The following is a 26,567-nucleotide window of genomic DNA, read 5'->3' as shown; positions in this document are numbered from 1 at the left end:
GCTAAATGACAAAAAAAAATTGATTATTTTTAGACCTTTTTCATTGTTTTCACTGCTAGTCATTAAGCAAATAGGCTCATATTTGCACATTTAATAGTCGGGGGGGTGTTTTTGTTAATTTACCCACTTGTTGTTGAGTCACACACATGTCAGCCACGGATATGCAATATTTATGACATCTCTCTGTGTGCTCCAGGTTTGTTTATTATCCTTTTGTCCCCCTCTTCCTCCCTCCCTCCCTCTTTCCATGACTCGTTTCCACCTTCCTTCTTTCCAAGTCATGTCCACCTGGCTTAACAGGTGTTGCTGGCAAACCGTTAACAATATGTCTCCTCTAGTAACACTCATAAGTTTACTCATCTGTACTAGAGAGACCGCTTACAGTTTGTATCTGATGCATAAATTGTAAATTGGGGATTTTTAATGTTTTCATTTGTTACTTTGTTATGCTTTTGTATAACATGTTCAATTTAATTAGGCACGGACGGGCAAAGGGACGAGGGAGACAGTAAAAAAAAGCGAGACAACATTAATGGGGAGTAAAAGGAAGACGAGTACAAAAACAAAATGACATGAACAATGAAATGATAGAGCAAACAAATTAGACTAAAGAAAGGAGAGAGCAGCGAAAAGGAAAAGGGATAGGATTGAAAACAGGTGGAGGGTGAAGGAGAGGGGATGATGAGACATGCAATTAGTGACTTGAGAAAAATAAGAAGAGATTAATAGTAGAACAGGCCTTTAAAGACTAAATCAAATCGGGTAATACAGTAAAGAAACAGAATATTGATGTTTTAGAGCAAGACAGACACAATGTCTGGAAGTCTACTAATTGGTGCTGGCTGTGGTGGTGAAATAGAGGAACCCAGCACTCCTCCTCTACAGCCATGACAGGATCTTTCATTAATTTACAAATACCGACAGATAAAAGTGAGAGAACCATCTTGTCACACACGATGTCCTATCATTACTGTAGTTGTGACATATTTTCAGAGGTTTTGGCTTAATGCACTGTGGTTTAAGTGATTAACCTACAGAGCATTTAACACATGTAATATTATTACATAATACCAGAAGCTCTTCAAGCCCTTTTATATGTGCTGTCATATGTGCTTGTTTTTAATTTGGCATGCTAGGATTTCTGCTCAGCCATTTGAATTGTTGAAACATCTCAGCACATTAAGAAGATATCGGTTGTTTGGTTCAGAATGTACAAAAAGAGGATCGCCTGCACTCTCATCAGGCCATGTGTGAGTTAATGTAGATTGTAATGGAGTTGTATAATCTTTCCGTTACCCTTTTTTAGTATCACAGCTACAAATAAGCTCCTGTTGCTTATCATGCTGAGAAATTATACTCTGAGCTGCGTGACATGACAAAGGAATAAATACTTAGATCCACACAAAGCGTAATGACTGTAATTAAAGGGACAATAGTGACTGATATATAATTTTACACACTAAGGAAGTGCGAGAGGGATGAATCTGAATTTAAGCTGTCAGGTGATTTCAAACACCCTCGCAAATGTGCCTGGCTGTGATGTAAAACTCAGGGACGAAGATGACAAGCTGCTTTAAATTCACACACACACACAGAAGAGATTAAAAAGCACCGTGCATTCTCATGCATAGAGCATCTATCCAAATGTGAAATCTCTTTTCTCATTGCACAGAAAAGAAGCACGTGTAATGGGTGTTTTTGTTTCAAAACCTGGTCACAGATGGTTTAGAAATTGCATTTTCCATCACTGTGTGAGGTACCTCAGCAGGTGGGTTATCACTTTTTTCCTCTTCTCTCCTCCCACCCCTCTGGGAAATGGGCAGAAAGAGGATCAAGAGAAAAGTAATGGTGTGGTCAGACAGCTATAGAGAAGCTCTAATTAGATCCATGGTTGAACAATTAGTATTTGTAGGCGCCTACCAAGGAGAGTCTGTCACCGTTTACTTCCTGTTTTACTTTGTGCTTCTGTATTTCTTTTCTGTACATACTGTAAAGACAAGTTCCTCCACTTCCCGTTTTTCCTCTTTGTTTTTATGTTTTTGTGGATTTTCTTAGCAGAAAAGAAATGTTAGGCCATGTGCACATCTGTGTCGCTGAATATGCATCAGCATGCTGTGGATACTCATGGATGCAGATATCAGTTATTATGTTCTTTGTATGGTATTGTTTGACAGATTTATTATTTATGTGTGCATGTGTGCGCGTTTGTGGGGGTGGGACCAATGTGACACTCCTGCTGTAACACCAAAACGACAGATAAATCGACAAAACAGCACAGTCACGAAACGAATAAGCAAGCGTTTCAAACTTAGCAGCTGATGCTGTTGCTAAAACCTATTGCTGCTAAAGGTATTGTCTAAAGATGCTAATATAAATACTGAGCTTCTGCAGTAATATTTGTCAATCCTCAAAACTGTATAACAGAAAAAAGAGAATTTAATTAATAATTAAAACAGGTCTATGTGTCACAATAAGTGTAAATGTCTTTAGATAAAAATCTAAAGACTTTTAGATTTTTACTTTCAGGAAGATAGCCGGGTTGGCCCTGGGTGTGGGACGTGAGTGATCATTTATGTGCTGCAAGTGCTTGAGAAGGAAGCAATGTCATCAGGACAGAGGATATAAAACCCAGTTTTATGCAACATTCTGACAATTTCTGCATCTCCTCATCTCTACACAGCTGGTCCAGACAGAAAAGGCTAGCGACAGATACGAGACAGGCAATAATAGTAACACTTGTATTTGCTGCAGATCTATGTGACCACACATGTGTTGGCAAGAGAGAGATACCCATTGCATCCATCTACATTAATAAGGTCTGTTTGCAGATTTCTTAAAGACTACAGAAGGCTGGTGTAGTTGGTACACTGCTTCATTGAAGGTTAGCTTAAAATATTATGTGCTGACAAACTGTGAAGCTATTCAAATATAAACGTGTTTGACTTGAGGCTACAAGGTATACATTTTTGAACAGCAGAATTGAACCACGTGATCATGATGCACTCTTAACCAGTGTTGGGACTAACGCGTTATTAAGTAACGCGTTACAGTAACTACGTTATTATTGTGGTAACGAGCACGGTAACTAGTTATTATGCCAAAACCAGGAACGCGTTACTCGTTACTGGGATTTAGATAGGCTCGTTATTCGTTACTTCGTGTGGTGGCTATCACGGAGCTTCCACAGATTCAATAACATTAGCAAGTGGTGGAGGCCAGCAGGTGGATGAAGGAAAAGGGAGGCAAGAGGAGAGACCCGAAGCGGCCGCTGGTCCGAGAGTGTCAGGTGAACTGAACTTCAGGTAAGAAGTTATAACCTGCAGTCTATCTGGGTCAGATATGAACCAAGTTTAGGTGGAGTTTATTTTCGTTATGCTGACTTTTTCGTACTGCGTGCTAGCTAGCATGATGGAGTTTCTATACAGCTGGGTGGTGCTATGTTACTGATGTTGAACTTTATTTTGTTCATAAGGTTAAATATTAGAGTTGCCAACCGTCCCGTAATCGTCTGGTATTCAGAGAAAATATTACGCGTTTCGTATTGAGGTGAAAAGGAACAGTTTGTCCCGGACTTCAGCTACAATGAAAAAGACACAAAGCTGGAGTTACTCTGTGTTTACGCTGCACAGCTGCCTCTTCTTCTCTCATCCTCTCACTCTCCCTCTCCTGTTGCTACTTCAATCATGAAACTGATCAATGATCAGCTGATCTGCTTTTCTCTCTTGTTTATTTATCGCCCACTTTGCGCCAGAAAGAGGAAACCAGCGGATGTCGCGGCTAAACAACAGCAGCACGTTTAAGCTTGATCAGCTGTTGTTAGAATTTATTTAATATTAATTTCTAGTATCAGCTGATGTTTGCTGGAGCCACAGCTGTAAACCCGCTGGTCATGATATGGTTTGGTTATGTGATGAGAGGGAAACATGAAGATGAAACCAGGAGATGTCCTTACTGGATCATCAGAGCTGTGATGGAGAAACAGGTTTACCTTTTAGGTGACATGAATGAGTTGAAGGGAAGTTATGAACTGTTTCTGAGAGACAAATAACACCAGGATCCTTTTCTAAGCAGCTGACAGCTGGTAACTGTGCAGGGGCGGGTCTAGCAAAGTGTTGCCAGGGGGCAGGTAGGGCATTAACAGGGAAAGGGGGGCACAAAGAAATAATTTCTTATTCTCATTTAAAATGTCTAGCTTTTAATAAATAATTATCTGAATCTTACAACAAATGATTGATAGATTGATCCATATATACCATCAGAACAGTGTACATCACTGTCACAACAGTGTTTATTTTCATTCAAAGGCTTTATGATTTTTCCTATAATGGTGGGCCGGTCTCTAGTCAAATTCTCCGGGCCAATTTTCTGTCCCAGTCCAGCTCTGTATGCAGCTCATCTGCAGTCTGGTGTTGCCTACATCTTCCTATTCGGAAGGCAGAATTTCCGAGTTCTGAGTACAATCGAAAGCACCACGACTGCAGTTTTTGTGTTGGATGTAAAAAGCAGGCTAGGATAGAATCAGACGTGGGATTTCTCTCGTGGAAGTGTGCACATTATTTTTTCCTTTCTATTGGTAGGTGGCACAGTGCACTTGTGGCAAGTAAGCAAGCTAGAAGACTGGCAATCTGGCTGGGTATCCAGTTACGGAAGCAACACATTAACAAGAGAATTCTGAGTAAAACCAAAGTTACTTTCCCTAGTAACTAGTTACTCTGAAAGTAACGAGTAACTTGAAGTAACTGAGTTACTTTTGATAGAAGTAACTAGTAATGTAACTAAGTTACTCATTTAAAGTAACTTACCCAACACTGCTCTTAACAGCCGCGGGACATACAGTACTAAATTACTCACATATCTATATTATTGCTAATATATATTGTAATATATCTATATTACTAAAGCACTTCTGGATGGATGCAAACTACATTTCGTTGCCCTGTACCTGTGCATGTGCAATGACAATAAAGTTGAATTCTATTCTATTCTATTCTATTCTAAATAGATGGTACTGCACCAGGCCACGGGCAAAAGAAAGTGAAACACTGGGAAAAAAGAAAAGATAATCAAACAACGAAGTACAGTTTGGGGTAATAAATGCCAGAGGGGCTTTATATGTGCAGTTTTATGTCATCATTGTGCAAATACTGTGGCCAAGATTAGGCTTTTACAATTCATGCTGGGACACCATGTGCACACCATGACTGCAAATAAATGAGGATGTGAACGACAGACAAGAGCAACAAAAGAGGGATGAAGAGAATACTTGAAAAATAAGCAGTGACAGAGAGGAACTGGAGCTTAGCAAAAACAAAGAGATGTTGCTGATAGCTTCTGATATCTCTGTCAGTGTGAGAAAAACACCCTTGAACTGTTTAGTGTAAGACTTCAGCACAGATGAAGACATGAGCTCTCTGCTCAGCAGTTAACCCAGGGAACTGAAAAAAAGAGAACTGGCACGACAGTGTTCGTAAAATACCTTTTGAGTTTCACTTCATTATTATGACACCTCAGTGTCAATATGTAGAGCAGTGCATCGTAACTGTGTCAATAACATCAGCCCTACAGGCTGAAACTGTTTTGTTTAGGAACATAGCCTTTCATTTCTGCTTATGGACCTGCTCACACTGCAAGTTTGCAGTGACATCAAAATGTCATTGAAATGGAAATTGCAGTGAATTATGCAGAAGCTGCTATGTCTACATTATTCTACAATGCAGGACGAGGTGAGCGCTTTGCCTCGACCTCAGTTCAAGCGGGAAAACAAACACAGCTGTCAGGTTTTTTTGAAATCCTCATCCACGTCGCTTTCGGTGTGATCAGTTCATGCTTAAAATTCCAACCTAACGCTCAAAAACCAGCCTCGACGCACAGTGACTTCAGTTTTGTCCCCATAACTTGGTGAGTGGTCAGGTTCAAGCCCCCGCATGTGACAGTAATACGAATACACACAAACATTGACTTCCATTTCATCCTTAACCATAAATACTACTTGCCTAATTTTATAAATTAAATCTGACTTGATCCTCAAATTAAAACAAGTCTTGCCCTTTAAAACTGAATAAATAAATTTATGGGGACTTGCTTTTTGTCCCCGTTGAGAAGATGCATGGGTCCATGGTGTCACTGTGTAAACACAAACAGATTCCCACAACATGAATCTTATCTGGAACACACACTCATATATACAGACAGATTATCTCAGCCTGCCTCTCGTTTACTCTGTCATCACAAGATGACAGCAGAGCAGCTCTTGAGATATAAAGGAGTCGCTTTTGTATATATTTATATAATAGTTGCATTATCCCACGTGGCTGCCTCTCAACCCAGGTTTATATGCACACATTTCTACCACAGTTATTCATAGACCTTTATGTGTTTGCGTTAGCATGGGCTCCTACAAAGAAAGCATGAAAGAAAGCTTCTTAACCCGTAAAAAGGAAATTCATCAACTGAAAATTACACAAAATAACACATTATGGTCTCACACGACCTTCAGTTTGTGTTCTTCTTGGACATAAAGACTTTAACCGAAACATACATAGATAAATCTCAAATGCAGTTTATATTTACCTTACTGTAAAAATGTATTGCATTCTCGCTTCCACCTCTCATCAAAAGCACTTGTCTCTCAATTCAGGTGACGACAGAAAAATATGCAAACTTTAAATAATAAAAAGACCATGTTGCGTATATGTCAGAACACCTGCTCTGGTTGAGCACGACTGTTTGTCTTTAAACTAATCTATCATTTATCAGCATCTCTAAATGAAAAGACCTGCAGTACACTCGCTCCCGCTCTTGCACTGACATGAGTTCTGATGAAAAATTCATCAAAGAGAACATGTGTGTGAGCCTTTTTTGCATGGTGTGGCAACTCTGTTATGTATAGACACACATAACACAGGCCCAAAAGTCAGCGCACTGCAGATTTTTCACGCCCCTTATGTTATAATATAAGCTCTAGACAGTTTTAAAAAGAGACAGCCGTGTCAGGGGTTTAAACTGAAGCATGCACTGGCTCCACTTGAAACTTTGCACATCTATTTGTAAGACGATTTTTACATTTTTATGCTCAAGTCATCCCACATTGTGCTTATGCTTCACTGGTTCTGTGTTTGATGCTGTACTTGTTATGCATGTATAACTCCACACTGTCTCTCACTTGATTGCTATGTTACAGCACATGCAGCTGTTTGTAGCGGGCAAGTCTGTACTCTTATTGGGGATACTGGCAAAATGACATGTGTTTTAGAAGGTGTTATTCATCACGTATGGTATACCCTTTAAGTCTACTTGTGCAGCAGTGGGGCAGAGTTTCTGCAAAATTGGCTGAAAGGCTCAGATGCATGTCATCCCAAAATCTCTTTCACCTATACGCGTCTCCTCCCTTTCATCAGCTTTGTAAAATAGGGAATAATCATGGAAAGGGTCAATAGGTCATTCTGGAGTGACGTCTTCACTGAACACTTGCGGTTGTGTTTTGCTGAAGTAAGACTGTAATTGCATAGAAAAAAGAGGACACCCTTGCATAATGCATCAAAGCCTGCATGAAATGTAAAATATTCGCATATTTTATGGCCCAAAACAAACTCTGCTTGTGTACAGATTCTAAATATATGAGCAACATGCATCTATTTATTTTCACGAATCCCAAATAATCTACAAGCACTGTAGTTGATTTAACCCAACTACAGTCCAACTGTAATATTCTAGCTTTTGCATGTTCACAATATCAGCATTAAAAAAAAATGCTGCAGGGCATGTGGTCAGTGATTTTGCTGTGTATTTTAGTCAGTGCAGTCTTCCAGAGATTTTAACTGCCTTTTTATAATTGCAAGGGTCAGGTTGGCTAGGTTTCCCAATTTACACCCAGTCATTACCACTTTACCCATCATTAAAAAAGACATCACTCTTATTGGTGTGATAAAAGCTCCCTTCAAGGCAAGCAATTAACGCACTAGAAAACGCTCCTCATCCTCCGTTTCTTTCCTCCTCTTTTCACCCGCTCTTTCGGCCTCTGTTAAGAGTTCAGAGGTTTCTGTGATGTAAGCCTTTTTAATTGTCTCCCGGGGAGACGGGTAAATTTTTTTTTTATCTGTTTCGAACAGTACAGCATGACATAGCCATACTACGTGAGCAGATGTGCTAAGCCTTTGTCGAGGTGTCATTTGTGTCCACCGTAGTTCAGCTCCTCGTTGTTAATTGCTAAGAGCCGACTGGCTGATAAATGATTTATTTGGCAGAGCAGGAAGTCTCTTTGTCCCATATTTATCTCTGTGCACAGAGAAGAGTATGGGAAATGTAATTTTTTATTACTCATTAAGACACAGTTAATCTCCATTTGAAAATATGTGTTTAGCAGCATTTAAAATTGCAAACGAAGCAAGACTGGAACTGCCAAATCCTGATTAGCCCGAGAATTCAATATCCACTTACTAGGAAGCGTCATTTCTCAGACCTGTCGCGAGCATTATATCACACCGGGCGTTCGGTATAAAAGACAGGCTCGATGCAGTCAGCAAAATCTGCATCAGAGAGCGTGATGAGTGCTCGTGTGGGCAGTGCATTTTGTAGGCAAACGAGAATGTTATTTTTTAACAGATTGTGTGAGGCGGGTAGTTTGACATGCTTGTGAGGAGCTAGACGAGCTGTCAGGTGTTGTCAGATAAAACAACTCTTTCTCCCTCTCATTGCATTTCTCTTTCACCAGATATGAAGAATGTTTCAAGGCCATGTAAACTATATATAGTGGTCTTGTGTAACTGTGGTTCACAAAGCTGCAGTTTGAAGAAAGGCAAGAACAGATTGTTAGAATTTGACAATAGACTGTGTAGAAAATGACTTATTATATGCTGGATATGTCCCATATGCTTTTTAATTCTCTGTGGTTGACCCTATTTTGTTGCCCTGCTGGTGTAAACTTGGTCCTTTTAAGCATGCCTGTTGCATGACTTCATGTAGTATTGAATGTACGCATTTAAAGAGGCCAGATGCCTTACAGCAGTAGGAATGCATTTGAAAATGTCAGCTGTCAGCTAAAATATATTAATATCTTTTCATATTCTGTGCATACAGTGCATTTGTGCATACTCATACATGCTGCTTCAGGCTCTTTAGATGATAACATTTAGATTTTTGAAATATTTAACTTCATAGTCGCAGAAGAAAACAAAAAGGACCTCCCAGAGCTGAAGCTCTCTGTATCTGTGCAGCAACAAGACAGTTTTGTACACAGAGTCAGCTGAATACCACATGATGAACATGGAGTTTGTCAGATAATTATGCAGATAAAGCCTAATGCATGTTGTCTTTCTTCACTATTGTGCCAAGTCAGATTAAAAGTGAAATAGTAAACGCATCCTTTCATGTGTCATGTTATATAATTGCATCTGTGGGTGGTAATGTGTGTTTCTGCGTTTGCATTGGGATGTGCGTCTTTGTCTTTCAGCTTTCAACAAACGGTCTGTGCTCATACGTATGTCACACACGTAGATACTTTTATTTAAGCATTTAATACTCTGGTTATGCTTTGGACTGTTTTTCTTTTTTTACCTGGACTGTAGCTATTTTCAGTCCCTCAAATCATTAACAGTTGATACTGCTGGTGCTTCAGTTATTTCAAAGATAGTACTTTATTAGCCATCTAGGTTCTGACAGCTCTGGCTTTACCCCTTAAAACCTAGAGATTTTGAGATTTCTACATCAGTGTGATTTTAGTTATCCTCCTGAAAATTCTAAATAAATTGCACAATACATGTTCAAAGTGCAAAAAAATTGCCAGCTGTTGCAAATATGATACAAATGAAGACTCATATACAATCTTACATTTGTTCAATATTTACAAAGGTATCAGTAGGTTCAGTAAACACTCCATTTCCAAAACAATCTAATTTAATGGTTCACGCTTTAAAGGGTTGAGTCTTTGCAAGATCTCCTGCAGTGTATATAGTGTAGTTTTTCCAATATTTAACCATCACAAACCTTAAAGCTGGGGAGGACAGTTTGAGTTGAGTTGATAACTCGTAACTAATTCTAGTAATTTGAAAAATTGTCTTATTTTTGTAACAGGTGGCTTTTCAGAGAACACAGTACATTCGCACAAAGTTGACACCTAAAGGACATTTTAACAAAAGCTCAGTGCATGTTCAGCCTTATCCGAACACATTCTGCAAGGTTAGACTCACATTTACAGATGTAACCTTCACCCCTCTCACTTGGTACATTCCTAATTCCAGCGTGCAGCCTTCTGCTGTGAATCGTTGGGCTGCTACAGTAGCTGACACCTCTGATTTGCTGCCAGGCCTAGTCGTGACCCATTCGCTCTATTAAAGAGTGTGTGCGTATTCATGTGGGTATCTGCACATATTCCTGCCTGTCTAAGCAATTTGTCTCTTGTTCCTTTTATGTGACTAATTGACAGGAAACAGTAAAGCAGGTAAATAATAATGGCAGCTCGCTGTTTTGTCACATTAGTTAAGGATGTGTTTCAATGTGGAATCAGTCAAAAAGAATTATTCACATCAATTAGGGCCGTTTACTACACCATTACAGTCTACGTGGGGTCTCTGGAACGTTAAGCCATTTTTGGAATGAAAAATGTCCTGTTTTCTGGTAGAGTTTAGACTGTGAATGACTAAGCAGGAGGCAAAAAGCCCTCCTACAGAGCTTTGCCTTATATGTTGGTGTGCAGTTGCCTGGTTACATGTGTAGCTAGGAAAACTGATTAAATGTTTGTTGATACTCTCACTTAATTCAATATTCTACTGGTTACTGACAGAAACACTGACAAGAGCATTAATGTGTGCCATCTTAATTCATGTGGACAACGCAACCATTTAATTTCAAGGCTGGGGATCTATTCTCAGCTACTCAGGGAGGAGAGGGAAGCAGTTTCCTGCTCATGCTATATACAGTGGGAACAGAGTGTTGATGACCTCAACGGTGGATATAGTAAGGTGGTGGAAAGAATACTTCCAGGATCTCCTTGATCCCGCTGACATGCTTACTTTAGTGAAGTCTGGGGACGAGGGGTCGCCCATCACTGTGGACAATGAAGTAGCCAAAAAGCTCTCCGGTGGCCTAGGCCCTGGGGTGGATGTGATTTTCCCCTGAGTTCCTCAAGGGTCTGGATGTTGTTGGGCTGTCGTGGTTGACACGCCTCTGCAGCATCACGTGAAATCAAGCCTCTGGATTGTCAGACTGGGATGACGGTTTAAGAAGGGGACTGGAAAGGGTGCTCCAAGTTCAGGAGCATTGCACTCCTGCTCTCTGGGAAGGTCTACACTAGGGTGCTGTAGAGGCGAGTCTGCCCGTTAGTTGAACTTTGGGCCCCAAGAAGAACAAAGGTTGTTTTTTTTTTGCTCTGGTTGTTGAACACTGGATCATCTCTTTATACCCTTGAGGTTGTCTAAGAGTGCACAGGAGTTTGCCCGCCTAACCTATATGTGTTTTGAGGATGTGAAGAAGGCATTCGACTGTGTTCCTTAGGGCATCCTGTGGGGGTTCTCTGGGAGTATGGATGACTGGCCCATTGTTCTTGGCCATCCAGTTCCTGTACAGGAACTGGATGGCCAAGAACAATGGTGGCAGTAAGTCAGACCCTTTCCCAGTTAAAGTTGAGAACCAGAGGGAGAAATTGCTTCCCCAAGTGTAAGAGCTAGAGAATCTCAGGAGATTGACAGATGGATGCAGCAGTGAAGCAGAACCTGTATCAGTCTGTTGTGGTGAAGAGAGAGCTCAGCGTGAAAGCAAGGCTATCGATTTAGCAGACAGTCTATGTTCTTATCCTGACTTGGCCATGAGTTTTGGGGAATGACCAAAAGAATGAGATTAGACTGAAAATGAGAGAAAAAGCATCCAGTGAGAAAAAAAAACAACTTTAAAAGACCCTTGGAAAGCCTGAAGAACTGTTGCTCAAGATTATATTAAAAAATGACAAGAAAGTCTGAGTCCTTGGAAGTAAAATATAAAGAAATGAGCGTAGCTCAAGACTCAATAATATGTTAAATAGCCCAGGAGAAGTCAGTGAAAAAAATCTACAGCACAACACGTTCCTGCCTCATACACTGTGTTTTATTGTTTTCATTTTGTCTCAGAGAGGCCCCTCATTAGATACCCATCAGCGACTGAGGCTGCTGCATCATTGCGAACACTTATTTGATTACAAACCAGTGAAAACTAGTTTCTGCGTGCTCGCCAGCTGTGAATGCCTAGTGAGTAAAGTAACAGTTGTGTTTGTATGCCAGTACATTGGCATATTAGCAGAGACAAATTGACTGTAAATATTTTGAATCTGTGACGGAGACTTGTGATTTATGGGGAGGGAAAAGAGCTGGGAATGAGACATCTGCCCGAAACTTGATCCAAAATTTGGGCAGTGCAGATGTAACAGGTTCTGTAGAAGAGGATTTAATTTTGTGTTTCCATACAGCATCCCCATCCAAGATGCTTTTAAGTATAGTATTCCAGTCCATTTTAGTCACACACACTTTCTCCATACATGTACTCCATTTTTTTCTGTTCCACCTCATATTTATTCTGTGCACAGTAACATTTCAAAATACTGAATCTAAAGGTTTTTTTCAGTTGAAAGTAAACAAAAAAACCACAAAGAAATCAATTGCCCACTGTAAGATTATGAAAGCATGAAAATAACGTGGTAAACTCCCCCACGCAGCGTGTACTCCACAGTGTAGCCCACACGGCAACGCGGCCCTCTCGCGAAAACATTTCAGGAGCAGTAGCAAAATGCTCCAAACGTTAATGTGTCACAAAAGCCGCACAATGATTCAATATCATTTTCCAAATGAATTTCCCTGGTTGGTAATAGAATGGGCCACACACACTTTATAACCATATTCATCAGTTTTCCACGGTTCAGTTAGGTTTCTGTGTAAATTAGGGCCAGCAGCAAACGTGGAGCGTTTTTGGAGGGGAAAAAATGTAATATTGCAGGAAGATAAATAGGCTTGTTCTTCAAAATATCAGAGACGGTGAAAGAGCTGCAGTTGCAATCTGAATCTCGTGTCCTGAAGCCAAAAGTTCTCAATAAAACACTTTAATCATTGCGAAAGCTTACCGCAATGATTAAAGGCTGTAGGAGGCTGAAAATTACATTTAAAACGTGCTGTCGATATGCAAGACACCTAACACATGCACACAGTTTTGTCGTTTTGGAACTCTGCTATATCCTAATCAGATGACACGTTTTATTTATTTATTGTCATGTATGTTATGTACTGTAAACAGCAGATAAGATGAAACTGCTTCAAAGCTGTTAGCACTTGACTGAGAGGAACTTCATGAAGCCGCCACAGTCGCTTTTTAGACACGAAAGAAGAAGTAAATTACAAACGAGACCCGTAGAGAGTTGCATGCCTGTGTACATGTGGGAGTAGTAAGGGTGGTAACAGTGAGCTTGAGCTGTTTAAAGATAAAGGAAGTAACAGCGAAGCCTGCAGAGTGCATGCACATGTGGAAATCAACCAACAATGCAACTTAGATTATTAGAAGCCAGCAGTCATTAAACAGCATCAGAATACAAACAAATCATCCAGTCATGGTGAGGTCACACTTGAGCCACATAGAGAGAGAAGGTAGTCATTATATGTGTTTTATTTACATCACGGGGGCTGCCTTTGGCGGAAACCTGAACACTTGAGAGATATAGCGAGGCGCACAGAATCTAAAAATACCACGGCTGAGGGAGCAGGGCTTAAGAAGAAGAATAAGAAGCAGTGGCTGTCTCTACTGTCAGCCCTGCCTCTTGGTGTTCAGGCTGTGTGTTGCTGTCTCAGAATGAAATATTAGGCCTTTATAAGCAAACGGAAACAAATCCATGTGAGACCAGACGGCTAATTTAACGTGACAGATGAAACGGGGACGGTTTTACATCAGATATATTGAATGTTTGATCTGTTTAGCGAGTCAGTGTGATGTAAAGTGTGCGAAACGGCCATAATGAGATCGTGGATGGATTCTTTGAGCTCTAATCAAAATAACAGAGGAGGGTGGGGGGCGGATCATTTGTGCTTTGAGTTTTATTCATGGTTGAAAAATGTCACCAGTGCTTTGTTATGACGAACTAAAATGCAGCTTTTTTTTAAATATCTGTAGCGTCTCGGAGTAGATGAAACCGTTATTTTCATAAAGGTAACACAGACTTTGACTTCATATAGGAATACTGCACTTCAGTTTTACATTATGTGGCATCTCCAGCACTGCCGTTAAGGTCGTGCCCTGTAGCCATGCCCCTGTTCTCCTGTCATCTCTCTCCAAGAAAAGCTGGAACACAAGGATGAAAACGTTTCCCACCCACACGTTCTGCATCTCGCTGCCACTCCTGCATTCTCTTCATGTCCTCCTGTGTATCACTCTGCTTTTCTAGCGCCTCGCACTCATGCAAACGCGTATATAGAAGCCTCCGAGGACCGGTGCATAAACGATGGCTCCAGTCCCAGGCAGGCCTCACAGGCAAGCTGGCTAGCAAGTCCACAGACACCTTCATCCGTTTACCCGTTCATCTGTCCGTTTTAGGCTTCAAACCTAACCCCCTCTTCACTGGCAAAGCCCAAAGGCAGCACCTGATGTGTGAAGTGCACACCAAAGTGTAAATGAGTGCCTCAGCCGGGACTTGAATTGGCTGCTGATGATTTACAAAAAGACATATTTCCATTTGAAAAGGTTTCTTTAAGAGTTGCTTATCATCGCTGCTACTGTGTTTGTGCTCTGTCTGAATGCTCTTTTTACCTAAGGAGTCTCACCAAAGAGAATTCTGAAAGCTCTCTAATTAAAAAACCCTATTTTAAAAATGTGAGCCCAGTTTAGCACTGAGCCTCAAAACAGATCGAGCTAACCAAGTCTGCATGATGAACACTTGCTTTCTCGAACTAGGGTGTGAGAAAATGAATGTTTGGTCACATCTAGAGCTTGATTTTAATCCTAAAGACTTTAATTGGCCTCGGTGGCACGTCGGCCTCTTTAGTTTTCACCTGCAGACACTTCTTAGCTACTTCTAACAGTATAGCTGTTAAAAAAAGGGGGACAAAAATAGTGCACTTCCATATTTGGGTGCACGTTTACATGCCATATAAAAGAATACCGCACACTTGTAAACATAAAGCAAATAAAGTGCAGACTGTGTTTTTATCACAGTAGTGGAGTTTATTGTCAATAAGGAGTAGGTACATTAAAAACACACACACACACAGACTCACACGCACAGTCGCCCACACAAGCATCCACACACACACATGCGTGCAGCCACACACACCCTGACACACCAGCCCCTTTTCCTGTGGGTTCTGCTTCCTGCATTTTGTAGAGCACGAACAGATGTTTCTGTAGCTCTGAAAGCAGATGATTTGAAATTCACACATCGTATTGAATCTGAACAAGAAGACTGAGTCTCTGTGGATTTGCTTTGCACACCGGAGAACCGAGAAAGACACCAAACTTTTTGGAGCACGTGATTTAAAGTGCGCTGTTTCCTCCTGTGCAGCTGAGAAAGAGAAAGCGTGTGAGGGGATAGTTACACTTTTCTTGGCCCTTTTTTTGTTTTTTTGAACGATGATTGTGGAAACCGATGCGCCGTCAGGTAGTAAAGTCGATGTTGCACTTCATGTTCATGTCGTAATCTGCTGCAGGAAAATGATTGGTGGCTCTCTGTCTGATTAAGATGTTTGGAGATTGTGCCGTTTTAGATTGCAGTGATGCAAGTGCCACAGAATCCATTTCTTTAAATAAAATCGTTATATTACTCGACATCATATGCTATGACTAACATAATGCTGTTGGCTCAGAATCATCCCCACGAGCCCACCTTTGCACGCGTGAATCATCTGATGCCAGCGTGCACATTTGTATACTATGTCCGTATGTGCGGCACGGCTTCAGAAATTTGTTGGGACTTAATGACTTGTGCTCTTCTACTAAACTCATCAGCACAAACTTAATCCTGCAGGCTAAATGAGCGAGAGCTAAAAATAGTCCCTGCAGCTACAGTGCCATGCGTAGCAGGATACGGTTGTCTGGTATATAGCAGTGATGGAAGAAGACCGGTGGGGGTGAATGGAGGGATGAAGGCCTAGAAAGATGACAAAAGAGGTCTTCATTAAAAGTAGAGTGGTTTTCATTTAAGTGTTTTGAGGTGGGAGCACTGGCATAAACCATCACAGTGTACGCCATATTGGAGTATATTTATGTTCTGATTTATATTTGAACCTTTCGGGAATCATGACTTTCATGGCAGTTCTCAAAAATCTTTGTCTGCGGATCTGACGGGGAAAGGAATAATAAGCTTCCACCGGTAGGCAGGCAGACAAACAGATGGATGCATTCAGTCAGCAGGTACATAGATGATGCAAATAAATAGTCAGGGGAAGCTAATAATGGATCGAGAATTAGATTAGAGACGGAGTGATTAAAAAAACGGGATCCTGCTCTATTGGTAATGCCTTCTGTCCACATGTCCTAATTATACCTAAATGCATTGCCCTGCTTCTCCCTTACTCCTGCTCGGTCTCCTGCTACTAACCCCACACAATGCTTGACAATCTTAACAAAGCTTCCCTGAGGCCCCTTATCTAATAGAGCAGTCTCTACAAGACACACACACACACACACACACACATGCATCGCAGCCAGCAGCGAGTTGAGGGGGAAAGATGAGGGAGTAATGGGACAAAGACAAGTTGTCAGATAAATGAGATAAATTAGACACTGAATGAGGAACGACAGAGAAAGAGAGAGAGCTATTCTTTTCCAACTCTCCCAGGGTTGTTGCTGTGTGCGAGAGCTCTGGTGGGATCTCATTGTTCTTTTTTGTCCTTGTGTGTGTGTCCGTGTCCATCTGCTGCAAGCCACAGTGTGTTTTATCAGGACTGAGGTCTGGTGCTCGAGCAGAAGGACGCATGTGCAAATATACTGCGTGTCGCAGCCGAGGAGTGCACTTGTGTTTAGGAAACACACGAAATCCTGCAAATGCACTCGTGATGGACAGTGTAGCAGATGTCAGTCTTTGTAGGTTTACTGTGAGCATCAGTGTCAAATTTCTTCACTGATTTTTGACATTAAATTCATTTTTTAAGCCTTCATTGATTCAATTTGATGGTTTTTGTCTACGTTAAACCAGGATCAAAGATATATGTCACCCATTGTACATGCGTTGGCATCTTGCCATAGTAGTTACTTGGGGGGGGGGGCTTATATAATGCTGTCATTTATCAGCAGGAGAACAGAGAACTAAAGAGACAGCCAGTTGGAGACCCCAGGCTGCCACAGTGCCCACGCACACAGCATCATGTTTCCCCTCATCACTAGACATTAAATTAGCTTAAATTTGCTTCCTGGAGACGTACTTATTACTGCAAACCCTAAAACTAATCCTTAACCTGGTCTTATCCAGCATCCGACCTTAAAACAAGTCTAGATACTAACATTTGTAAAACTTTACATTGAAGTCATTGTAATAAGCATTAGTTTAATCAGGTTTTCAGATATAAAAATGTCCTATTAGTTAAAACATATGTTTCATTAACACCGTCACTAACACGTCATATGAAATGTCATATTTTGAGACAATCATACGCACTTAAAGTGTGTAAGAAGTTGTTCCTCATTTCACCATTTCATGCTATTTTTTTAATGTAACTTTTAGTGTTTTTGTTTAGATTAGCATATGCATGTGCTATATAGTTATTAGTAGTTAATCACGCTTACAATACCTTATCGTGTTAATCTAAAGAGCTTGGAAAGAAATGTGACTGAAGAAGCTTCTCAGTGGCTTTTCTTTCCAAGCTCCTTAGATTACCACAACCTGGATGATGGAGAGTCTACACAAAATCTTATTGGGGTTATTTTACACTTATTGAGAGTGTGAAAGGGGTTTAACACCTATTACCTTAACAAGGACATTGATAGACATTGGAAGCTGGATGTCGGATATCGCCCTGTACTCCAGAGTTGACCGTGTTCCAGTAACAGCAGTCGGAAAAACAGGCTCTATTCTGCTTCCTAGCAAGGTGGAGCCATTCATCCATCACTATGAATGCCTGGAGTACAACGCAGTAGCTCTTATTCCTCATTAAAAAAAGAAGAAGAAGTAAAAACACAGCTGCAGCACATTAGAGTCTGGTCCGTGCTCTGTGTATGGCTTATTTACTGAATCACAAATACATAACGGGGGTAGTACAGAGCACACGTTTTACACATTTGCTGCTTTTTACGCTTACTTCTTACAGTCTTTAATTTCAAAGTTGAGATTGGTGTGGCTTCACTGGCTTTCCAAGTGTGAAATCTGACCTGAGGGGGCGTTGCAGCTGAAAATTGTGATTCCAACTTCCAAAACGTGAATTATCCTCCTCCTCCACCGTGAGACATTTTCAGCTTCCGGGAGATGGCCGAGCGGGCTGCTCGGGCCAATCACAGCCAGTCTGAAAAGTCAGAAAGTCAAACATTCAGTATATGACAGGCCCTTTTCATCTAAACCCCAATTTGTGTCAGATTCAGAGCTCTGAGCCTCGCCTTTGATGCTACAGTACCGCTCAGGATACAGTCGGCAGGTTTACCCTCATGTGCACTCCACTGAGTGTGTGCCCTCCTGTGAAACCGAAAGGAGACAGAGTTTGGAGGTAAAGAGGAGGGTAGACCTCAGAAAGATGGGCATTTTCGGTAATACCAGGGTTCTCATCATTAGCCTCCCATAAAGACTGATGAGCGTGAGTTGGCATCCTTTCTCCTGTGTGATGAGTCATTAACAGTAAAACATTTTGGAACAGAAAATGAAGCGCACAGCAAGTAGGCCTTGAGCCTAAGACATCCAGAAAATGGACGGATGAGCTTACAGAGACTGTTAGATTTAAACTTCAAGTCATATTGCGCCATATAAAGCTGACTATAGCTACACTGCAAATGTAAATCCACTTTTGGTTCACAGTGGATTGGTAGTACTTACATTGTCTCACTTCATGTGTTTCTAGTGGAGCTGGATGCAGAGCACGCACAGAGAGTCCCCGGGGCGGAGCAAGGAGGGGGCCTGCCACCCCAGGTGAAGCTGAAAGAGAGGCAGAAGTTCTTTGAGGAGGCCTTTCAGCAGGACATGGAGCAGTACCTGTCTACCGGCTACCTGCAGATTGCTGAGAGGCGAGGTGAGGAGGAGGAGCGGTAAGGTCAGACGTTTTCTGATATTAGTTTAGTTTCCTAGCGCTCCGTCGCCTTTAGCGCAAAAGGAAGATGTTGAGGGTTTCAGGTTTCGGTAGTATTGTGTGCTAATTCTTTAAAGGTGAATGCAATACATTTCTTTACTATCAGCTGAGACCTTCACACTTTAACCGCATATCATGAGATTGAGTCATAATGGCTTTACGTAGCGAGGAGAGCCTGTCACTTAACACACGAGTAGAGTCATTTCATTTTAAATGATGCCACCATGATATATAAACGTACTCTGGGATTGTAACAGAATCCCGCTGCGCCTCCATGTATTTGCTGCCAAACGTCTACTGAAATACCCAAAGCATGTGCAGAAACAGCTCCCCGCGCTGAGAGATGTTACAGACTCCACTGGCCAGTGTTTGTAATGTGATTTTTCTTCTTCTTTCCCTCATCTGCCCTCCTCCCCACATCACCCTGGAAATGGCTTAGAGAAGCTTGTGGAGAAGTAAGGACGGAGGGAGAGATGGAGCAAAAGGAAAGAGATTTAAGGAGCGTTCACTGAAACTCAAAAGGCTTTTTTATCAGTGCAGTGAGCGGAATAGTCACAGCTCATTACCCGAAGAAGCGTAGCACTGTATTGGCTCTTTTATATTAGTGGTACAAAAAGACTGGACATGTTTATATTTAAAGTGGTTAAAAAAATAAAATAAAAATCATCTGAAACCAACACCTCTCCATGACCAATGAATACACAACTCATAACCCTTAATATAGCTGTAAATCCCTACAGCAGGGCGGCGCTACTGAAGAGCAAAGATACAGCTGGAGACTCCGAGAGCGAAAGGGAGGCTGCAGATGTCATAAGCCGCTGAGCCATCAAAAGCTAGTCCCAAGGGTCTTACACACACACACACACACACACACACACACACACACACACACACACACACACACACACACACACACACACACACTCTCTGCAATCTCACTGCAGGCAGAGACAGTCCTTCCCAGCAGGAGAACCTTTTAGGCAAGGTCACGGTGGTGCTAAAAGAAGAGCATGTTAGAGGCAGTCACATGGAAACGATGCTCTCAACGTGGTGCTTCCTGGACCTAGACTTTCACATAACATAACCACAGCTGTCAGTTGTGTATCCATGTGTGTGTCTTCCCGTTTGTTTGCCTATTTATTACATGGAGGAAACGGAGCTTTAAAAGTGAAACAAAACATCCTTCATGCTATGCTTTACGAGGCCGAAGAGCTACTATGGAGGCGACTGCGTAGCTGACAAAGCAGATATGGAAGCGCCGGCCCACCGAGGCCCACTGAGCAGTCTTTAGGCAGGATCAGAGCCTGAAACGTGTCACAGAAAGCACCACTGCTGTCCTCACTGAGCAGAGGAGATAAACGTGTTCGTTTCATTTATTCACTTTCTGTGCGTACGCATCAACAGTCGCTGTGTATATAAACTTAATGTGCGCGTGCGGACATTCAGACGAGTTACCCAAGTTGAGGCATCTGAAAAGACGGCGCTCTCCTGTGTCTGTGTGGGATCTTTTTGTGTTTTGTGTTACTATTTAAAGGGCAAGGAGACCTTGGGGTAGTCTCCACGGGAAATAACATTCCCCTTCTGTTTTTTTTTTTCTCTTTCTTTACTCTTTTTTTTATTCTGCTCTCCCTCCCTGTGCCGCCCTTCTTCTGCTCTCCTCATTTCTTTGAGGTACGGTAGCCAATGGCGTCTTATCTCACTGCTCTGCAACAACCAGTCATGCTGCTTCTTCCTCATGCTCTCACAACCCCGTCCCCTCATCCTCTTAGTGTACCAACTGGCTGTTTACGACGCATGTGGCACATCACGATGTGGTGAGTGGGGAGGGTGGAGAACCCCCTCCACCCTCCCCACCTGTGCAAGGCGGTGAATCCAGGCTTAGCTGTAGTGTAACAGGAGTTTCCAATCAATCTGTGTATTGGTGGACTATTAAAACATTAGACCCATTAAACATTCTGATGTGCTGCCTTGCTGTCAACAACCACACATTTGTGCTTTCATATATAATAAGAACGTCAGCAATCTGAAAGAAGCGCCTCAGGAAATCAGATTTCTCAAGTTTGTCAGCTATCTCTTTAAATCTCTTTCACATGCTTTAAATCACGATGTCTATTTTTAACTTTAAAGCAATATTCAGGCATTTCAGAAGTACTCTTAGCCTTCATGGGAAGAATGTTGTTACTTCAGTTAACGATACCTGCAAATTCAATATGCTGAATTTCCAGGTATTTCCTGTAGGCATGCTTTTGATGTTAAGGTAAACCAAATATGGTTTGTATGCATTATATACAAGCTTATCCACTTTGAATGCCATCCAGCTTGAACATGCCCATTTGCTTCTGCAAGAAAAAAACAATCCCACTGTTGCTGGACTCAGCTCTTGCTGCCGCGTTCTGCTGCAGTGTTCGCTAATACCTCATTTACCTTTTGCTGTGTACAGAACCAATAGGCAGCATGTCATCCATGGAGGTGAATGTGGACATGCTGGAGCAGATGGATTTGATGGACATGTCTGACCACGAGGCTCTGGATGTGTTTTTGCACTCTGGAGGAGAGGACAACAGCGCTGCCTCGCCTGTTGCAGGTCGGAAGCCGTGCACACAAAGAATGGCCGTAGCCTGAAGTAAACAGACTGGTTATTGTTATACTGGCTTTTGATTCAGTGCATAAAACTCACTTAATCTTAGAGATAGCGTTCTCAAACTGTGCATTAAAGTACCACCCGGGTTCATCTACAACAAATTACATATCTGCATTTGTATTTGAGACTACGTGGACTGATGTCAGATATATGTTCCCTCATAAAAGTACAGTCCAGATGTTCAACTGTCAGTTGTTTTACCCTAAAAGGACATGAGATATACACTCACTTGAAGATTTATTAGGTACACCTGCTGGTAATGGGTTGGACCCCGTTTGCCTTCAGAGCTGCCTTAACTCTCCGCTGCACAGATTCAGCAAGGTCCTGGAAACATTTCTGGTGTTGTCTTCTGATACTGTAGCCCATCTTCAAGTTTATTATTATTTGAATTACTGTTTCCTTCCTATCAGCTTGAAACAATCCTGACCTCTGCCATCACCAAAGTAGATCAACAACACATTTTCACCCAGAGAACTGCTGCTCACTGGATATTTCCTATTTTTCAGAAAATCCTCTCTAAACCCTAGAGATGGTTATTTCAGAAAATCCCAGTAGATCAGCAGTTTGTGAAACACTCAGACCAGCCCATCTGGCACCAACAACCAAAGTAACTTAAATCACATCTCAGGGGAAACTGGCATCATGGATTTGCAGCCAACAAATCTGCAGCACCTGTGTGATGCTGTCATGTCAATATGGACCAAAATCTCCGAGGAATGTTTCCAGCGCCTCGTTGAATCTGTGCTACGAAGAATTGAAAGCATTTCTGAAAGTAAAAGGGGGTCCAACCCTTTGTCAGGTGCAAGGTGAGTGCAATTTCCCACTGATCGTCCATCCATTCACTTCCGCTCATCCCAGCTATTGTAGGGCAAGAGGCAGGGTGCACCCTGGACAGGTCGCCAGCCTGTGATTCATAACAAATTCACTGAAGCAGAAATCTGACAAGCACACCACATGATGTAACACACGATGCACCATCAGCATCTGTCCAGATCTGCTGAGGAAACATATTGTTGCAGTCAGTAATCTTCAGCATCTGAGTTCCTCTTCGTCTGATGCTACACTTTCTGTTTACAGTCGATCAGTCCGTTGCAAGTTTGAACTAAAGCTGTGAAGTCATTCCAAAGAAACGAGAGCAGTTGCCTCATTTTATCTGCAGCAGCCCTCGGCCTGAGACAGCAAGTAAATAATAAATAACCATAAATAATAGAATTATTTGGGTTATTTAAGGGAAGTGGGTCCAGTTACGCACAGACTCAGAGACATAGTTATTGTCTGTCCTCCTGCCACCCTATCAAAGTCAACTATTTAATTTCTGTTTATTTAACTGTTATTTAAACTAAGAAGTTCATAAAAATTAAGAACAATTTTTTTTAGTTCAAAGTGTGAAGTTACCCGCTTCTCCCCTCCTGTCTTTCAGGTCCAGACGTCGAGTCCTTCACCACAGAGATCAGCCTCCAAGTTCCCACCCAGGCTGAGCTACGACACAAGCTCTCTTCATTATCATCCACCTGCACTGACTCCGCCAGCCAGGACACAGAGGCCGGGGAGGAGGACGAGGAGGAAGAGGAGGAGGAGAGTGAGCAAGGAGGAGGAGGGGGCGTTGGGGGATCAGGAGGAGGAGGAAGGCGGAGAAGACCCCCTGTGGTAGTGACCCTGGATGAAGAAGAGGTGCACCCTGACACGGTGCTGGTGGACAGGGCGGAGCGCGAAGATCAGACCAGCAAAGACTGTGAGGAAAGCAGGCCAGAGGTTTGAGGAGAGGCGGAGTGAGACACAAGCACCCAACAGCTGCCAAATCAAACTCAGAACCATATTGGCTTTGTTCTTAATATTCCTCTCATATGTCAGAGAAACATATGATAGAAAGTGCAACCTCAGTGCACTAACTGCCACATGACCTTACCTTGAGAGACGCCAGTTTTCAATTCTAATTGATCTTGTAAAACAGGGTTTTTTTTTCCTTTTCAGCATAACGTCATCGAACGGCTTAGCGATTCTGTTTCTTTGTTTCTCCTGCTGTATGTCGAGGCCTGTTACTGATTAACGACTGAGTAATGAGGACATAGAAACACACTAAAAATCACCCACACGACCCTTCTGCTATGCTCCATCCTTCACTGCGCTTATAGACTGCAGCTGTCATGTGTTTCCCATTATTGCTTGTGTTGGAGATTAAGCGTGGAGCCTAAAGTACCCCATTTGGCCAAAATAAAGAAGCTAGCTTTTAAAATCTAACTGCAGGTCAGAAATGTGAAGTCAGTTTTTAATCTGTAAAAGAAATGTTGCCATGCAAATTCACCCGCCAAAGATTTTATACTTTATAAACGCCACGTGTGTAAAACCACGGGGATAGCTTTGGTTCTGTTTGCACAGGTTTTCTCATGTATGTGCTCTATGAAACTGTTCTAGGGGTTAAAGCTCTGAAATGAGACTTTCAATTGTGCAATTTCTCTTCCACAATTCATTTTAGTGCAACAAATGCAAAGATGCACTACTCAAAGAAATGAAGGGAACACTCGATCATCACTTGGTATGACACAAAGTCATTTAAACCTCAGCATATCATTCTTTCCTTTCATTTGAAGCTTTGCTGCAAGTGAGTTTTTCTCCAGTCCAGCTCCTCTAGGACTGCAAAATGACCTCCAGCTGAGCTACTCGTGCATGTTTCTCACCAAACTGTCAGAAACAAACTCCACGAGGGCCCGATGTGCTTCAGTGCAGAGCCCGGCACCGTGCAGCTCAAGTATATCCGCCTGAGATCTGCCATCCTGGAGGAGCCGGACTGCTTGTGCAACCTGAACAGGCTGGAGGTACGATCCTCATGCTAGCAGCTGTGATAAGGAGTAAAAAGACAAACTAGAGGATTAGGAGGGATAAGGAGAGAGGATTTTTGTGGTGGTAGTCTTGTTGTTGCCTCTCTGGTAAACCCGTTATCACTATGATTTGCACCAAAGCAGCTGAAATGGATTCACAATGCTTTCTGCTTCCTAGCTGGACAGACTTATATCACTGAAGTTCAACCGACTATGATGCTCGAGCGTTCCCTTAATGTTTTTTTGAGCAGTGTACTTATTGATTGCTTTTTTCTGAAGAAAAAGGATGAATATTTTATCACTTTCTGAAACTAAAAAGCCAAAAGTATTTCTTTCACTGTTTTTAAAGTCTTCTCGATCACGTCGGATGTAAACTAGTTCAAAATGGTTTTGTGCCATTACCCAGTAGAAACAAAGCTTAATAGCAGGCAGGCACCTGACAGTGGTTTCTGAAACACATTGTATAGCAGACATGTGGGTGAAGATCGGGTACAATGATAACAATGACTTACCACACACACACACATACAGGACAGTTACCCTTTGCCATTCCTTTGATATGTGATCTCTGGGTGAACTACTTCTGTTGAACGAGGACCAAATCCCTGCTGTGGACAGTGTGCTATGCACCGGACAATGTCCAGAAGACTGAACTGCATCCAGACCTCTGTGTCTGCAGTTGTTGACATTTGTGCAATGTGACAGCATTACTGCTTCCTTCTTTTTCCCTTGCCTAAAATTTCTGACTTGTTGCTAATAAACATTTGTCTCCCGGCGTCGTTTAATTTTCATCCGAGTTACAGCAGTAAGAAAAGAAAAGTAAGAAGTCTTGTTTTATAGTCCTACCATTTAACAATGGAAAGCTAACACAGTAAGAGAATAGACAGAGCGTTATTAATAAGGGGAGAAAGGATCATTAAATATTTTATTTTGTGTGAGTTGAATTTCTGTGTATATTCATTGTTTAAAAAAAAAAAAAAAAAAAAAAAAAAAGGTAACTGGAAATTGGGGGAAAGCAATACAAGAGCTCAAAATGACTTTTTGAGGCTATCAATGAATGCCTTGGTTTATTGTGAACAGTAAAGAGTCTGTGTCGATACACAACAGTGCGCTTTAACAGGTAACTGTGATGCTCATTTTGAGCCCCATGCAGAGCGTCCATGTGACAGAGGAGGATGCTAGTGATAGGGTGAGGTGGAGGCAGTTGGTGCGCTGTGGTGACCCCAAAAGGGAGCAGATGAGAGGAGCAGGATTCTGCTGGCAAAGCTTTATATGATTCACAGTTCAGAATAATCCTCCTTTGTCTCACACGGGGCCCGATCATGTGCCTGAAACTAGCTTTATCTGATTGGCTGCATGCCACAAACAAAGTCTGGACGGGGGTGTTGAGATGACCATATGAGCATCATACAGAGTAAAGACTGAAACTAAAAAAAATTTAAGTGGTGAAAACAAGTTTCCATAAATTGTTTTTTTCCCTCAGAATTTAAAACAAACACTGCACATAAAGTTCAGTTTAACTTGCTGAACCAAAAACCTGAAAAAATTAAGATGATTTAAAAATATTAAAATAATTGATTTTCTGTCAATTACCAATAACTGAATAAGTTTTAGGTTACGCTCCTGGGTAGATACTCCCAGAGGTAAGTGAGAAAAGACTGAGGTTATTTCAACATGCCATCGTCCATCCCAGGGTCATGGGGAGGTTGGAGCCCATCCCTGTTGTAATGGGGTTCGAGGTGGAATATACGCTGGACCGACTGCCAGTCTGTCGCAGGGCTAATGAGTCTCCACATCCCTAAAATATCCATCTAATGTTACAAATCTCTGAACTGTAAATTATGACGCAGTTTGGAGAGTTTCTCCTCGCCATCCAGTCGGAAATCAGCACACCAAGAGACACACGAG

The 26,567-nt window shown here is 41.8% G+C and overlaps 1 protein-coding gene across 6 annotated transcripts in view; it reads left to right on the top strand.

Annotated features, from left to right (window-relative positions):
- The window catches only part of dtnbp1b (dystrobrevin binding protein 1b), a 66,243-nt gene extending 40,808 nt beyond the window's left edge, over positions 1-25,435 (top strand). For 4 of the 6 annotated variants that reach the window (XM_040021374.1, XM_040021373.1, XM_040021370.1 and 1 more), the window contains exons 2-4: positions 18,978-19,145; positions 21,643-21,786; positions 23,264-25,435. In XM_040021374.1, coding sequence (XP_039877308.1) covers positions 18,978-19,145; positions 21,643-21,786; positions 23,264-23,601 — 650 coding nt within the window. In that variant the 3' untranslated portion in view covers positions 23,602-25,435. Of the gene's footprint in view, positions 1-4,993; positions 15,596-18,977; positions 19,146-21,642; positions 21,787-23,263 lie in introns of those variants that run through there. The other 2 variants (XM_040021375.1, XM_040021371.1) reach the window with 2 other exon arrangements.
- Positions 25,436-26,567: the final 1,132 nt, after the last annotated feature.

The sequence above is a fragment of the Simochromis diagramma genome, unplaced genomic scaffold, assembly GCF_900408965.1.
Source record: "Simochromis diagramma unplaced genomic scaffold, fSimDia1.1 OVJJ01000753.1, whole genome shotgun sequence".
Classification (NCBI taxonomy): Eukaryota; Metazoa; Chordata; class Actinopteri; order Cichliformes; family Cichlidae; genus Simochromis; species Simochromis diagramma.
The sequence above is the reverse complement of the archived record's forward strand: the minus strand, read 5'-3'. Positions and strand labels throughout refer to the sequence as shown.